The sequence below is a fragment of the Taudactylus pleione genome, unplaced genomic scaffold, assembly GCF_031769625.1.
Source record: "Taudactylus pleione unplaced genomic scaffold, aTauple2 ptg000201l, whole genome shotgun sequence".
Classification (NCBI taxonomy): Eukaryota; Metazoa; Chordata; class Amphibia; order Anura; family Myobatrachidae; genus Taudactylus; species Taudactylus pleione.
In genome coordinates this window covers 58,077,031-58,094,175 of record NW_028284603.1, presented here as the reverse complement: position 1 = coordinate 58,094,175, position 17,145 = coordinate 58,077,031, and the positions used below count along the sequence as shown (strand labels likewise).

At 47.1% G+C, this 17,145-nt stretch overlaps 1 protein-coding gene across 1 annotated transcript; it reads left to right on the top strand.

Moving 5' to 3' along the window:
• The first annotated feature begins 516 nt into the window (after positions 1–516).
• On the top strand, positions 517–1,323 carry LOC148518430 (cyclin-dependent kinase 5 activator 1-like). The gene has a single exon (XM_088477456.1). The coding sequence runs from the start codon at positions 517–519 to the stop codon at positions 1,321–1,323; it is 807 nt and encodes a 268-aa protein (XP_088333582.1).
• The last annotated feature ends 15,822 nt before the right edge of the window (positions 1,324–17,145 follow it).

Below are 17,145 nucleotides of genomic sequence, written 5' to 3'. Positions count from 1 at the left end.
AACCTTATAGATAATGATTTAGGTAATTGTTATAAAACATTACAAAAGCTATAATTTCATGTTTTACTCAGATGGATTTTGCTACCTGGGTACCACAGACTTACGTATTCAGAAAATGATTTTACACACTGTACATAGATAATCAGTGCTAGATTGGTTTACTATAGTTTTCTGCTGCTGCCTGGCCAGCACATTCAGTGTACTCACATAAGGTTACATCACTTTTTGAATCGCCTAGATGTTATCAGTAGCTCATTAGCATAATTAACGCATCACAATCATCATTCCGTGTCACAATGCCCAATGTAAGCAGAGCACCTCTGACAACAACCTCCTGGACTCAGTCGCTGCCTAGTCTACAAACGGGCAGCTTCTTTCACAAAGTGCTGAAAACGGATTGTGCTTATCTGATTGCCTGCTGCAGTCAGAGCCACCACAGCTCACAGACCGAATCCGAATTTGCTTCCTGCAGATATTTCTGCTTGCAGGTACTATAGATTAGGAACTTGATTGGGAATGTGGAAACGTCTCCCATTCCAGTGCTGCCGCAAGGCAGGTCAGCAAGAGGAAAATTCACCAAATGGGACCCATCATGCTGCTGTCGAGAACAGCAAGACTGGAGGTTCTGTCGAAAGACAATCGCTTAACTGGCGCTTTAGGCGATTTATCACTAAAAGGAGACAACGCAGAAATGGCAACACCAATGTCACCCACCTCATCAGAGAGAGCATGAAGGGTTCTCTATGCTGTGTTGATCTAACAACCTTCACACAGGTCTCAGACAACACTTTTGCTAAAAAGCCTGCATCTAATGTCGCCGAAGACCAGCAAGCGTGCTTCAATCCAAAATGCACAATGATGCTGGCATCCACCAGCGAGCTCCTGAGCTGTTTTGCTGAGTTCATCTGTAGAAGGTGCCACCAGCTGAACAATCTGTCACCTACAGATATAATTTTATGGATGACAAGCATAGATGCGTCTCTCACTGGATACTGGCAGGAAGAATGTTTCATCAACCCGACCAATGTACTGTTCCTCTACATGCTCTGCCAAGAGTTCATTCTATCAGAGTTGGATATTAAGCAAGACCTACTGGCTTTTCTATCAACATGCCTGTATATATCCTACGTATACGTGGGTAGTGAGACCTCCTATCCAATGAAGCCATTCCTAGTGGAAAGTTCAAAGGAAGACTTTTGGAGCCGTTGTCTCTCCATTATTGATTCCATGAGCTCAAAGATGCTGCGCTTCCATGCTGACCACCAGTATTTCATCCAGCTCTTTGTCGATCTCAAAGCTGAGGGTGGACAGGAAGGCATATAAACAGCCTAGAATAGTACTGGACAAGTCATCAACATCATTCCAGACTATACAGTATACACTGCAAGCTCCATCATCAGCTCCAGGCTGTGCACAGAAACAGCAAGCTCCACCATCAGCTCAAGGCTGTGCGCCAACACAGCAACGCCACCATCATCTCCAGGCTGTGCTCAAACACAGCAACTCCACCATCAGCTCCATGCTGTGCAGCAACACAGCAACTCTACCATCAGCTCCAGGCTGTGCACAAACACAGCAAACTTCTCCATCAGCTCCAGGCTGTGCTGAAACACAGCAACTCCACCATCAGCTCTATGCTGTGCACCAACACAGCAACTCCACCATCAACTCCAGGCTGTGCTCAAACACAGCAACTCCACCATCAGCTCCATGCTGTGAGCACACACAGCAACTCCACCATCAGCTCCAGGCTGTGCCCAAACACAGCAAACTCCTCCATCAGCTCCAGGCTGTGTTCAAACACAGCAAACTCCACCTTCAGCTCCAGGCTGTGCGCAAACACAGCAACTCCACCATCAGCTCCAGGCTGTGCACAAACACAGCAAATTCCACCATCAGCTCCATGCTATGCACCAACACAGCAAGCTCCATCATCAGCTCCAGTCTCTTCGACAACACAGCAAGCTCCACCATCAGCTCCATGCTGTGCACAAAAAACAGCAAACTCATCCATCAGCTCCATGCTATGCACCAACACATCAAACTCCACCATCAGCTTCAGGCTCTTCGCCAACACAGCAAGCTTCACTATTTGCTCCAGGCTGTGTGCCAACACAATCATCAGCTCCAGGCTATGCAAAGACACAGTAAGAATCACCATCAGCTCCAGGCTGTTCGCTGATACGGCAAATTCCATCATCAGCTCCAGTATTTATAATGTTCTTTGCATTTACAATAAAATGTTTTGTGTTTTTTTCTATAAAATTGGTTGGTGTATTACTTTGCTTGACAAGTCTCATATATGGACAGGGTTCAACTACACAATGTTTTGTGATTTTCTAACAGCAACAATGCTCTGCAGAGGGTCTAGAGATCGCCTTATTGGCCACGAATATCTGTTTGTAAAACAGGAAGTGGGACTTGCAAATATTTATGCCAGTCCATGCACTCAGTGCCAGCCTTAGAGATGTCCATGCTACAGGCTATACATACATTTGATGATTTTCTTTAAGTTTAGTGGCTATTTAAAGTAAATGTAGTAGATTTTATGTGACTTCCTTATCAATGATAATTGGATAGAAACATTCACCTGCTTTTATGGTTCATTTCAAAACGTGAAGCTAGCAGAAAGCAGAGCAGCTGCGGGAACTAAGCTCCAGCACCCATTTCTACTTCATTTCCCCTCCAGCTCCAGGTGTTGGAGTTGGCTCTTATCTCCAGGGCTGAATCAACCATTAGGTATCATACAGGAGGCCAGTGGGCCCTGTGGGGCATGCCTGGTACAGGACAGCAGCATGTTGCCCAGGTCACCCAGCGGGTGATCTGCATCTGCAGCCTATGAACCAGCCATCCCCAGCGCAATACAAAAACATGTCATTTGGGATGTTTGTCATAATCAGTTACTGTTACTTTTTGCTATGACTACACGTGTGTGGAATATTTTGTCATCATTCATGTCAACATTAGAATGTCAACATGGTCATAATGACAACATGGTTGACAATAATCTTGTAGCCACTGATAAAATGTCAACATCATTAGAATGTCGATAAGACATGGTGGTCTAGTGGAGACTTACCTGGTATGGGGTCCGGTGGCTCCAGCGGTGTCTTCCAGGTTCGGCAGTGATGTCAGGTTGACTTCTGGCGGATCCTGCGCTTCTTCCGGTGGTATGACTAACCCTTACCCTAATCCTCCCCTAGTGTCTAACCCTAACCTTCACTCTTGTAGCCTAACCCTAACCCTCCTCCTAGTGTCTAACCATCCCTTCCGTACCCTAACCTACCCTAATTTGTACTGTGTGTATGTATGTACACTGGAAGGACGAGACTCCTCCCACCTTGATTAGCACACCTCCCAACTGTTCCTGGGTGTTTTTAATTAGCAAGAAGTCCTTGCACGCCAAGACTACACATCTGATGAGGCACACTGAGGGTAAGACCTACTATATATTAGGGGTGAGCGGGTTCGGATTTCTGAAATCCGAAACCCCCCCGAGCCCCCCCGATCCGAGGCCGATCCGAGTCAGGCTCGACTTTTCCCGCCTGACTCGTATCTGAAATCGAGGCAAAACGTCATCATCCCGCCTTCCGGGTCTCGCTGGTTTTGGATCCTATATAAGGTACCCGCGTCGGTGCCATTTTCTCACTCAGCTGTGGACAGTGAAGAGGGAGGGTGGGAGTAAGGGCTGGCTGGGCTGTGTAGTGTAGTGTAGTGTAGTGCAGAGTAGTGTTGTGCTGTGCTGTGCTGCGCTGTGCTGCTGTTGTCCATAGGGGCTGTGTCCACTACTTCAAAGTCCATAGGGGCTGGCTGTGTTGTGCTGTGCTGCTGTTAATAGGGGCTGTGTCCACTACTTCAAAGTCCATAGGGGCTGGCTGGACTGTGTTGTGCAGTCAGCTCTCCATAGGGGCTGTGTCCACTCCAAAGTCCTGTGCAGTGTCCCAGTCCTAAATGGGTGCTGTAGTGTTGTCCAGGGGGTGCTCTGGCCATCAGGGGTGCTCCCCCCAAGTGCAAAAAAAATTATATTTTTTCTGTGTTTGTGAATTGTGTGCGCAGTAGCCGCACGTGCATCAACAAAGTAGAGCCAAGCGTGCGCCTGTGTCATAAGTAAAGGGCCAGCTGGCTTGACCGTTAAAGGGTGCTGTAACCCCCAAAGTACACTCCAAACCAACTAACAAAATATTTTTTCTGTGATTGTGAATTGTGTGCGCAGTAGCCGCACGTGCATCAACAAAGTAGTGCCAAGCGTGCGCCTGTGTCATAAGTAAAGGGCCGGCTGGCTTGACCGTTAAAGGGTGTTGTAACCCCCAAAGTACACTCCAAACCAAATAACAAAATATTTTTTCTGTGTTTGTGAATTGTGTGCGCAGTAGCCGCACGTGCATCAACAAAGTAGTGCCAAGCATGCGCCTGTGTCATAAGTAAAGGGCCGGCTGGCTTGACCGTTAAAGGGTGCTGTAACCCCCAAAGTACACTCCAAACCAAAAAAATATATATTTTCTGTGTTTGTGAATTGTGTGCGCAGTAGCAGCACGTGCATCAACAAAGTAGTGCCAAGCGTGCGCCTGTGTCATAAGTAAAGGGCCGGCTGGCTTGACTGTTAAAGGGTGCTGTAACCCCCAAAGTACACTCCAGTCCAAACCAAAAAAAAATAATTTTCTGTGTTTGTGAATTGTGTGCGCAGTAGCCGCACGTGCATCAACAAAGTAGTGCCAAGCGTGCGCCTGTGTCATCAGTAAAGTGCCGGCTGGCTTGACCGTTAAAGGGTGCTGTAACCCCCAAAGTACACTCCAAACCAAATAACAAAATATTTTTTCTGTGTTTGTGAATTGTGTGCGCAGTAGCCGCACGTGCATCAACAAAGTAGTACCAAGCGTGCGCCTGTGTCATAAGTAAAGGGCCGGCTGGCTTGACCGTTAAAGGGTGCTGTAACCCCCAAAGTACACTCCAAACCAAAAAAATATATATTTTCTGTGTTTGTGAATTGTGTGCGCAGTAGCCGCACGTGCATCAACAAAGTAGTGCCAAGCGTGCGCCTGTGTCATAAGTAAAGGGCCGGCTGGCTTGACCGTTATAGGGTGCTGTAACCCCCAAAGTACACTCCAAACCAAAAAAAAAATATTTTCTGTGTTTGTGAATTGTGTGCGCAGTAGCCGCACGTGCATCAACAAAGTAGTGCCAAGCGTGCGCCTGTGTCATAAGTAAAGGGCCGGCTGGCCTGACCGTTAAAGGGTGCTGTAACCCCCAAAGTATACTCCAAACCAAAAAAAAATTATTTTCTGTGTTTGTGAATTGTGTGCGCAGAAGCCGCACGTGCATCAACAAAGTAGTGCCAAGCGTGCGCCTGTGTCATAAGTAAAGGGCCGGCTGGCTTGACCGTTAAAGGGTGCTGTAACCCCCAAAGTAGACTCCAAACCAAAAAAATATATAATTTCTGTGTTTGTGAATTGTGTGTGCAGTAGCCGCACGTGTATCAACAAACTAGTGCCAAGCGTGCGCCTGTGTCATAAGTAAAGGGCCGGCTGGCTTGACCGTTAAAGGGTGCTGTAACCCCCAAAGTACACTCCAGTCCAAACCAAAAAAAAAATTATTTTCTGTGTTTGTGAATTGTGTGCGCAGTAGCCGCACGTGCATCAACAAAGTAGTGCCAAGCGTGCGCCTGTGTCATAAGTAAAGGGCCGGCTGGCTTGACCATTAAAGGGTGCTGTAACCCCCAAAGTACACTCCAAACCAAATAACAAAATATTTTTTCTGTGTTTGTGAATTGTGTGCGCAGTAGCCGCACGTGCATCAACAAAGTAGTGCCAAGCGTGCGCCTGTGTCATAAGTAAAGGGCCGGCTGGCTTGACCGTTAAAGGGTGCTGTAACCCCCAAAGTACACTCCAAACCAAAAAAATATATATTTTCTGTGTTTGTGAATTGTGTGCGCAGTAGCCGCACGTGCATCAACAAAGTAGTGCCAAGCGTGCGCCTGTGTCATAAGTAAAGGGCCGGCTGGCTTGACCAGTAAAGGGTGCTGTAACCCCCAAAGTACACTCCAAACCAAAAAAAAAATTATTTTCTGTGTTTGTGAATTGTGTGCGCAGTAGCCGCACGTGCATCAACAAAGTAGTGCCAAGCGTGCGCCTGTGTCATAAGTAAAGGGCCGGCTTGCTTGACCGTTAAAGGGTGCTGTAACCCCCAAAGTACACTCCAAACCAAAAAAATATATATTTTCTGTGTTTGTGAATTGTGTGCGCAGTAGCCGCACGTGCATCAACAAAGTAGTGCCAAGCGTGCGCCTGTGTCATAAGTAAAGGGCCGGCTGGCTTGACCGTTAAAGGGTGCTGTAACCCCCAAAGTACACTCCAGTCCAAACCAAAAAAAAAAATATTTTCTGTGTTTGTGAATTGTGTGCGCAGTAGCCGCACGTGCATCAACAAAGTAGTGCCAAGCGTGCGCCTGTGTCATAAGTAAAGGGCCGGCTGGCTTGACCGTTAAAGGGTGCTGTAACCCCCAAAGTACACTCCAAACCAAATAACAAAATATTTTTTCTGTGTTTGTGAATTGTGTGCGCAGTAGCCGCACGTGCATCAACAAAGTAGTGCCAAGCGTGCGCCTGTGTCATAAGTAAAGGGCCGGCTGGCTTGACCGTTAAAGGGTGCTGTAACCCCCAACGTACACTCCAAACCAAAAAAAAAAATATTTTCTGTGTTTGTGAATTGTGTGCGCAGTAGCCGCACGTGTATCAACAAAGTAGTGCCAAGCGTGCGCCTGTGTCATAAGTAAAGGGCCAGCTGGCTTGACCGTTAAAGGGTGCTGTAACCCCCAAAGTACACTCCAAACCAAAAAAAAATAATTTTCTGTGTTTGTGAATTGTGTGCGCAGTAGCCGCACGTGCATCAACAAAGTAGTGCCAAGCATGCGCCTGTGTCATAAGTAAAGGGCCGGCTGGCTTGACCGTTAAAGGGTGCTGTAACCCCCAAAGTACACTCCAAACCAAAAAAATATATATTTTCTGTGTTTGTGAATTGTGTGCGCAGTAGCCGCACGTGCATCAACAAAGTAGTGCCAAGCGTGCGCCTGTGTCATAAGTAAAGGCCCGGCTGGCTTGACTGTTAAAGGTGCTGTAACCCCCAAAGTACACTCCAGTCCAAACCAAAAAAAAATAATTTTCTGTGTTTGTGAACTGTGTGCGCAGTAGCCACACGTGCATCAACAAAGTAGTGCCAAACGTGCGCCTGTGTCATAAGTAAAGGGCCGGCTGGCTTGACCGTTAAAGGGTGCTGTAACCCCCAAAGTACACTCCAAACCAAATAACAAAATATTTTTTCTGTGTTTGTGAATTGTGTGCGCAGTAGCCGCACGTGCATCAACAAAGTAGTGCCAAGCGTGCGCCTGTGTCATAAGTAAAGGGCCGGCTGGCTTGACCGTTAAAGGGTGCTGTAACCCCCAAAGTACACTCCAAACCAAAAAAATATATATTTTCTGTGTTTGTGAATTGTGTGCGCAGTAGCCGCACGTGCATCAACAAAGTAGTGCCAAGCGTGCGCCTGTGTCATAAGTAAAGGGCCGGCTGGCCTGACCGTTAAAGGGTGCTGTAACCCCCAAAGTATACTCCAAACCAAAAAAAAATTATTTTCTGTGTTTGTGAATTGTGTGCGCAGTAGCTGCACGTGCATCAACAAAGTAGTGCCAAGCGTGCGCCTGTGTCATAAGTAAAGGGCCGGCTGGCTTGACCGTTAAAGGGTGCTGTAACCCCCAAAGTACACTCCAAACCAAAAAAATATATAATTTCTGTGTTTGTGAATTGTGTGCGCAGTAGCCGTACGTGCATCAACAAAGTAGTGCCAAGCGTGCGCCTGTGTCATAAGTAAAGGGCCGGCTGGCTTGACCGTTAAAGGGTGCTGTAACCCCCAAAGTACACTCCAGTCCAAACCAAAAAAAAAATTATTTTCTGTGTTTGTGAATTGTGTGCGCAGTAGCCGCACGTGCATCAAAAAAGTAGTGCCAAGCGTGCGCCTGTGTCATAAGTAAAGGGCCGGCTGGCTTGACTGTTAAAGGGTGCTGTAACCCCCAAAGTACACTCCAGTCCAAACCAAAAAAAAAATTATTTTCTGTGTTTGTGAATTGTGTGCGCAGTAGCCGCACGTGCATCAACAAAGTAGTGCCAAGCGTGCGCCTGTGTCATAAGTAAAGGGCCGGCTGGCTTGACCGTTAAAGGGTGCTGTAACCCCCAAAGTACACTCCAAACCAAATAACAAAATATTTTTTCTGTGTTTGTGAATTGTGTGCGCAGTAGCCGCACGTGCATCAACAAAGTAGTGCCAAACGTGCGCATGTGTCATAAGTAAAGGGCCGGCTGGCTTGACCGTTAAAGGGTGCTGTAACCTCCAAAGTACACTCCAAACCAAAAAAAAATTATTTTCTGTGTTTGTGAATTGTGTGCGCAGTAGCCGCACGTGCATCAACAAAGTAGTGCCAAGCGTGCGCCTGTGTCATAAGTAAAGGGCCGGCTGGCTTGACCGCTAAAGGGTGCTGTAACCCCCAAAGTACACTCCAAACCAAAAAAATATATATTTTCTGTGTTTGTGAATTGTGTGCGCAGTAGCCGCACGTGCATCAACAAAGTAGTGCCAAGCGTGCGCCTGTGTCATAAGTAAAGGGCCGGCTGGCTTGACCGTTAAAGGGTGCTGTAACCCCCAAAGTACACTCCAGTCCAAACCAAAAAAAAAATTATTTTCTGTGTTTGTGAATTGTGTGCGCAGTAGCGGCACGTGCATCAACAAAGTAGTGCCAAGCGTGCGCCTGTGTCATAAGTAAAGGGCCGGCTGGCTTGACCATTAAAGGGTGCTGTAACCCCCAAAGTACACTCCAAACCAAACAAATATATATTTTCTGTGTTTGTGAATTGTGTGCGCAGTAGCCGCACGTGCATCAACAAAGTAGTGCCAAGCGTGCGCCTGTGTCATAAGTAAAGGGCTGGCTGGCTTGACCGTTAAAGGGTGCTGTAACCCCCAAAGTACACTCCAAACCAAATAACAAAATATTTTTTCTGTGTTTGTGAATTGTGTGCGCAGTAGCCGCACGTGCATCAACAAAGTAGTGCCAAGCGTGCGCCTGTGTCATAAGTAAAGGGCCGGCTGGCTTGACCGTTAAAGGGTGCTATAACCCCCAAAGTACACTCCAAACCAAAAAAATATATATTTTCTGTGTTTGGGAATTGTGTGCGCAGTAGCCGCACGTGTATCAACAAAGTAGTGCCAAGCGTGCGCCTGTGTCATAAGTAAAGGGCCGGCTGGCTTGACCGTTAAAGGGTGCTGTAACCCCCAAAGAACACTCCAAACCAAAAAAAAATAATTTTCTGTGTTTGTGAATTGTGTGCGCAGTAGCCGCACGTGCATCAACAAAGTAGTGCCAAGCATGGGCCTGTGTCATAAGTAAAGGGCCGGCTGGCTTGACCGTTAAAGGGTGCTGTAACCCCCAAAGTACACTCCAAACCAAAAAAAAATATATTTTCTGTGTTTGTGAATTGTGTGCGCAGTAGCCGCACGTGCATCAACAAAGTAGTGCCAAGCGTGCGCCTGTGTCATAAGTAAAGGGCCGGCTGGCTTGACTGTTAAAGGGTGCTGTAACCCCCAAAGTACACTCCAGTCCAAACCAAAAAAAATTAATTTTCTGTGTTTGTGAATTGTGTGCGCAGTAGCCGCACGTGCATCAACAAAGTAGTGCCAAGCGTGCGCCTGTGTCATAAGTAAAGGGCCGGCTGGCTTGACCGTTAAAGGGTGCTGTAACCCCCAAAGTACACTCCAAACCAAAAAAAAATAATTTCCTGTGTTTGTGAATTGTGTGCGCAGTAGCCGCACGTGCATCAACAAAGTAGTGCCAAGCATGCGCCTGTGTCATAAGTAAAGGGCCGGCTGGCTTGACCATTAAAGGGTGCTGTAACCCCCAAAGTACACTCCAAACCAAAAAAATAAATATTTTCTGTGTTTGTGAATTGTGTGCGCAGTAGCCGCACGTGCATCAACAAAGTAGTGCCAAGCGTGCGCCTGTGTCATAAGTAAAGGGCCGGCTGGCTTGACTGTTAAAGGGTGCTGTAACCCCCAAAGTACACTCCAGTCCAAACCAAAAAAAAATAATTTTCTGTGTTTGTGAATTGTGTGCGCAGTAGCCGCACGTGCATCAACAAAGTAGTGCCAAGCGTGCGCCTGTGTCATAAGTAAAGGGCCGGCTGGCTTGACCGTTAAAGGGTGCTGTAACCCCCAAAGTACACTCCAAACCAAATAACAAAATATTTTTTCTGTGTTTGTGAATTGTGTGCGCAGTAGCCGCACGTGCATCAACAAAGTAGTGCCAAGCGTGCGCCTGTGTCATAAGTAAAGGGCCGGCTGGCTTGACCGTTAAAGGGTGCTGTAACCCCCAAAGTACACTCCAAACCAAAAAAATATATATTTTCTGTGTTTGTGAATTGTGTGCGCAGTAGCCGCACGTGCATCAACAAAGTAGTGCCAAGCGTGCGCCTGTGTCATAAGTAAAGGGCCGGCTGGCTTGACCGTTAAAGGGTGCTGTAACCCCCAAAGTACACTCCAAACCAAAAAAAAATTATTTTCTGTGTTTGTGAATTGTGTGCGCAGTAGCCGCACGTGCATCAACAAAGTAGTGCCAAGCGTGCGCCTGTGTCATAAGTAAAGGGCCAGCTGGCCTGACCGTTAAAGGGTGCTGTAACCCCCAAAGTATACTCCAAACCAAAAAAAAATTATTTTCTGTGTTTGTGAATTGTGTGCGCAGTAGCCGCACGTGCATCAACAAAGTAGTGCCAAGCTTGCGCCTGTGTCATAAGTAAAGGGCCGGCTGGCTTGACCGCTAAAGGGTGCTGTAACCCCCAAAGTACACTCCAAACCAAAAAAATATATATTTTCTGTGTTTGTGAATTGTGTGCGCAGTAGCCGCACGTGCATCAACAAAGTAGTGCCAAGCGTGCGCCTGTGTCATAAGTAAAGGGCCGGCTGGCTTGACCGTTAAAGGGTGCTGTAACCCCCAAAGTACACTCCAGTCCAAACCAAAAAAAAATTATTTTCTGTGTTTGTGAATTGTGTGCGCAGTAGCGGCACGTGCATCAACAAAGTAGTGCCAAGCGTGCGCCTGTGTCATAAGTAAAGGGCCGGCTGGCTTGACCATTAAAGGGTGCTGTAACCCCCAAAGTACACTCCAAACCAAACAAATATATATTTTCTGTGTTTGTGAATTGTGTGTGCAGTAGCCGCACGTGCATCAACAAAGTAGTGCCAAGCGTGCGCCTGTGTCATAAGTAAAGGGCCGGCTGGCTTGACCGTTAAAGGGTGCTGTAACCCCCAAAGTACACTCCAGTCCAAACCAAAAAAAAAATTATTTTCTGTGTTTGTGAATTGTGTGCGCAGTAGCCGCACGTGCATCAACAAAGTAGTGCCAAGCGTGCGCCTGTGTCATAAGTAAAGGGCCGGCTGGCTTGACCGTTAAAGGGTGCTGTAACCCCCAAAGTACACTCCAAACCAAATAACAAAATATTTTTTCTGTGTTTGTGAATTGTGTGCGCAGTAGCCGCACGTGCATCAACAAAGTAGTGCCAAGCGTGCGCCTGTGTCATAAGTAAAGGGCCGGCTGGCTTGACCGTTAAAGGGTGCTGTAACCCCCAAAGTACACTCCAAACCAAAAAAATATATATTTTCTGTGTTTGTGAATTGTGTGCGCAGTAGCCGCACGTGCATCAACAAAGTAGTGCCAAGCGTGCGCCTGTGTCATAAGTAAAGGGCCGGCTGGCTTGACCGTTAAAGGGTGCTGTAACCCCCAAAGTACACTCCAAACCAAAAAAAAATAATTTTCTGTGTTTGTGAATTGTGTGCGCAGTAGCCGCACGTGCATCAACAAAGTAGTGCAAAGCGTGCGCCTGTGTCATAAGTAAAGGGCCAGCTGGCTTGACCGTTAAAGGGTGCTGTAACCCCCAAAGTACACTCCAAACCAAAAAAATATATATTTTCTGTGTTTGTGAATTGTGTGCGCAGTAGCCGCACGTGCATCAACAAAGTAGTGCCAAGCGTGCGCCTGTGTCATAAGTAAAGGGCCGGCTGGCTTGACCATTAAAGGGTGCTGTAACCCCCAAAGTACACTCCAGTCCAAACCAAAAAAAAAATTATTTTCTGTGTTTGTGAATTGTGTGCGCAGTAGCCGCACGTGCATCAACAAAGTAGTGCCAAGCGTGCGCCTGTGTCATAAGTAAAGGGCCGGCTGGCTTGACCGTTAAAGGGTGCTGTAACCCCCAAAGTACACTCCAAACCAAAAAAATATATATTTTCTGTGTTTGTGAATTGTGTGCGCAGTAGCCGCACGTGCATCAACAAAGTTGTGCCAAGCGTGCGCCTGTGTCATAAGTAAAGGGCCGGCTGGCTTGACCGTTAAAGGGTGCTGTAACCCCCAAAGTACACTCCAGTCCAAACCAAAAAAAAAATTATTTTCTGTGTTTGTGAATTGTGTGCGCTGTAGCAGCACATGCATCAACAAAGTAGTGCCAAGCGTGCGCCTGTGTCATAAGTAAAGGGCCGGCTGGCTTGACCGTTAAAGGTGCTGTAACCCCCAAAGTACACTCCAAACCAAATAACAAAATATTTTTTCTCTGTTTGTGAATTGTGTGCGCAGTAGCCGCACGTGCATCAACAAAGGAGCAGCGCCAAGCGTGCGCCTGTGTCCCATAAGTAAAGAGCCGGCTGGCTCATTTCTTAAAGGCTGGTGTAACCCACAAAGTGCACTACTCTCCAGCAAAAATAAAAAAATGTTTTCTGTGTTTAGCCGCACGTATATATCAAATCGATATAACATAAATGGAGGACCAAACTTTCTCCGATAAAAATAAAATAGAGAAAGATCAAGAACCACTTCCTCCTAGTGCTGAAGCTGCTGCCACTAGTCATGACATAGACGATAACATGCCATCAACGTCGTCTGCCAAGGCCGATGCCCAATGTCATAGTAGAGGGCACATACAATCCCAAATGACAAAGTTCAGGAAAATGACCTTGAAAAAAACATTTAAATCAGCTGAAGAGAAACGTAAACTTGCCAATATGCCATTTACGACACGGAGTGGCAAGGAACGGCTAAGGTCGATTCCTAGTATGTTCATGACTAGTGGTTCAGCTTCACATGACGATGGAAGCCCTCCTCCCACTAAAAAAATCAAAAGAGTTAAGCTGGCAAAAGCACAGCGAAGAACTGTGCTTTCTAAGAAGATATCACAAATCCCCAAGGAGAGTCCAAGTGTGGTGGTGGTTGCGATGCCTGACCTTCCCAGCACTGGACGGGAAGAGGTGGCTCTTTCCACCATTTGCACGCCCCCTGCAAGTGCTGAAAGGAGCACCCACAGTCCACTTGCTGATATGCAAATTGAAGATGTCACTGTTGAAGTACAACAGGATGAGGATACTGGTGTAGCTGGCGCTGAGGAGGAAGTTGGCGAGGAGGATTCTGATGGTGATGTGGTTTGTTTAAATCAGGCTCTGGGGGAGACAGTTGTTGTCCGTGGGATGAAAAAGCCCATCATGGTCATGCCTGGGCAGAAGACCAAACATTCCACCTCTTTGGTCTGGCAATATTTCTATCCAAATCCGGACAACAACTGTCTTGCCATATGTACCATATGTAAAGGTGAAATAATTAGGGGTAGGGACGTCAACCACCTAGGAACATCCTCCCTTATACGGCACCTGCAGCGCGTTCAGAAAAAGTTACTGTCAAGTTCAGAAACTTTGGCTAAGACCGTAAGCAGTCCAGGGACACCTAAATCCCGTTGTCCTGTTGTATCCAAGCGCCTGCAAACCACACCGTCAACTCCCTCCTCATCAATTTCCTCCTTAGTCAGGATCGGAAGTAGTCCTGCAGGCCATGTCACTGGCATGACTGACTCTCCTATCCGGGATTCCTCCGGAGGATCCTGCATTGCTACGCCTACTGCTGCCGCTGCTGCTGTTGCTGCTGCTGGGAGTCGTTCATCATCCCAGAGAGGAAGTAGGAACACCACTACTTTTACTAAACAATTGACCCTCCAACAGTCCTTAGCGAGGAGGATGAGGTACGACAGCAGTCATCCTGAAGCAAAACGTATAACTGAGGCCTTGACTGCTATGTTGGTGTTAGACATGCGTCCGGTATCCGCCATTAGTGCAGTGGGATTTAGACAATTGATGGAGGTAGTGTGTCCCCGGTTCCAAATCCCGTCTAGATTCCACTTCACTAGGCAGGCGATACTGAGACTGTACAGAAACGTCAGAAAAAGTGTCCTCAGTGTCCTGAAAAATGCCGTTGTACACAATGTCCACTTAACCACGGACATGTGGACAAGTGGAACAGGGCAGACTAAGGACTATATGACTGTGACAGCCCACTGGGTAGATGTATCACCTTACGCAGCAACAGCAGCAATGTCACCAGTAGCAGCATCTCAGAAACGCCAGCTCGTTACAAAGCAGGCTACGCTGTGTATCACCGGTTTCAGTAAGAGGCACACCGCCGACAACCTCTTAGAGAAACTGAGGGAAATCATCGCCCAGTGGCTTACCCCACTTAGACTCTCCTGGGGATTTGTGATATCTGACAACGCCACCAATATTGTGCGGGCATTACATCTGGGCAAATTCCAGCACGTCCCATGTTTTGCTCACACAATAAACTTGGTGGTGCAGAATTTTCTGAAAAGCGACAGGGGCGTGCAGGAGACGCTTTGGATGGCCCGAAAAATTTCTGGCCACTTTCGCCATTCAGCGACTGCGTACCGAAGACTGGAGCGCCAGCAAACACTCTTGAACCTGCCCCGTCATCACCTGAAGCAAGAGGTTGTGACGCGGTGGAACTCAACCCTCTATATGCTTCAGAGGATGGAGGAGCAGCAAAAGGGATACAAGCCTATACATCCACCTATGACATAGGCAAAGGAGGGGGTATGCACCTGACTCAAGCACAGTGGAGAATGATTTCCGTGTTGTGCAAGGTTCTCCAGCCCTTTGAACTTGCCACACGTGAAGTCAGTTCAGACACTGCCAGCTTGAGTCAGGTCATTCCCCTCATCAGGCTTTTGCAGAAGCAGCTGGAGAAAGTGAAGGAGGAGCTAAGACGGAGCGATTCCGCTCGGCATGTGGGACTTGTGGATGAAGCCCTTCATTTGCTTTGCCAGGAATCCAGGGTGGTCAATCTGTTGAAATCAGACCACTACATTTTGGCCACCGTGCTCGATCCTAGGTTTAAAGCCTATGTGGTATCTCTCTTTCTGGCCGACACAAGCCTGCAGAGGTGCAAAGACCTGCTGGTGAACACACTGTCAGCTGAAGCGGAACATGACACGTCAACAGCTCCTTCTTCATTTTCTCCCGCAATTGGGGCTGCCAGGAAAAAACTTAGGTATCCTAAGCAACCCGCTGGCGGTGATGCAGGGCAGGCAGGACCAAGTTTGGACATCTGGTCCGGACTGAAGGACCTGGCAACAATTTCTGACATGTCTACTGTCACTGCATATGATACTGTCACCATTGACAGAATGGTGGAGGATTACATCGGTGACAGCATCCAAGTAGGCATGTCAGACAGTCCATACCTGTACTGGCAGGAAAAAGAGGCAACTTGGAGGTCCCTGTACAAACTGGCTCTATTTTACCTGAGTTGCCCCCCCTCCAGTGTGTACTCCGAAAGAGTGTTTAGTGCAGCCGGGAACCTTGTCAGCGAAAGGCATAGGAGGTTGCTTCCACAGAATGTGGAGAAGATGATGTTCATCAAAATGAATTATCAGCTCTTCCAGGGAGACCAGCCTCCAGAACGTACAGAGGGACCTGTGGTGGTGGATTCCAGTGGGGACGAGTTAATACTCTGTGAGGATGAGGATGTACACACTGAAGAAGGTGAGGAATCGGTGGATGAGGAGGATGAGGATGACATCTTGCCTCCGTAGAGCCAGTTTGTGCAGGGACAGATTAATTGCCAGCTTGTTTTGTGGGGGCCCAAACGAACCAATCATTTCAGCCACAGTTGTGTGGCAGACCCTGGCGCTGAAATGATTGGTTTGTTAAAGTGTGCATGTCCTGTTTATACAACATAAGGGTGGGTGGGAGGGCCCGTGGGTGGGAGGGCCCAAGGACAATTCCATCTTGCACCTCTTTTTTTTCTTTGCATTATGTACAGTTTGGGGCCTAGTTTTTCAAACTGCCATCCTGTCTGCCACTGCAGTATCACGCCTAGATGGGTCACGTGTTTGTGCCGCCCACTCGTGTCGCTTAGCATAGTCATCCAGCTACCTCGGTGCAACCTTTTGGACATAAAAACACTATTGTGAGGTGTGAGGTGTTCAGAATAGACTGGAAATGAGTGGAAATTAAGGTTATTGAGGTTAATAATAGCATAGGAGCAGAAAAACCTACAAATTCTGTGATTTTAGCTGTTTTTATGCTTTTTTTAAAAAAAATACAGATCCAAAACACAAAACCCAGAACCCAAAACACGGAAGGGTGGTTTTGGCAAAACCAATCCAGATCCAAAACACGAAGAAAGATCCAGATCCAAAACCAAAACACAAAAAGTGGCCGGTGCACACCCCTACTATATATATGCTGTGTCAGTTTTGGGACTGGTATTGGGGTGTGGGGCTCTCTGGGCTGGTGTGGCTGGACTGCTTCATGGCATCATAATGTACACTTTTTCCTTCTTTAGTTTGTTTTTTATATATGTAGCACTTTATACACTTTTTATTATAACCTCCTACTTAGGTAGGACTTAACACATAGGCTTTCTTTATTATTCTTAAACCCTCACTTTAAATCTCACACTAGTGTGATGCCATGTGGCGGTTCTGCTGGGTTGGCCTGGGGGGTCTTGTGCCCTATATTTGTTCCATGGGAGTGTTAGGGACTTGCCTGATAGAGGTCACCTGGATACGGTAGGCAGACCCATAATTATGGCCATTATTATTAGGGGTGTGCACCGGCCACTTTTCGTGTTTTGTGTTTTGGTTTTGGATCTGGATCTTTCTTCGTGTTTTGGATCTGGATTGGTTTTGCCAAAACCACCCTTCCGTGTTTTGGGTTCTGGGTTTTGTGTTTTGGATCTGTATTTTTTTTAAAAAAAGCATAAAAACAGCTAAAATCACAGAATTTG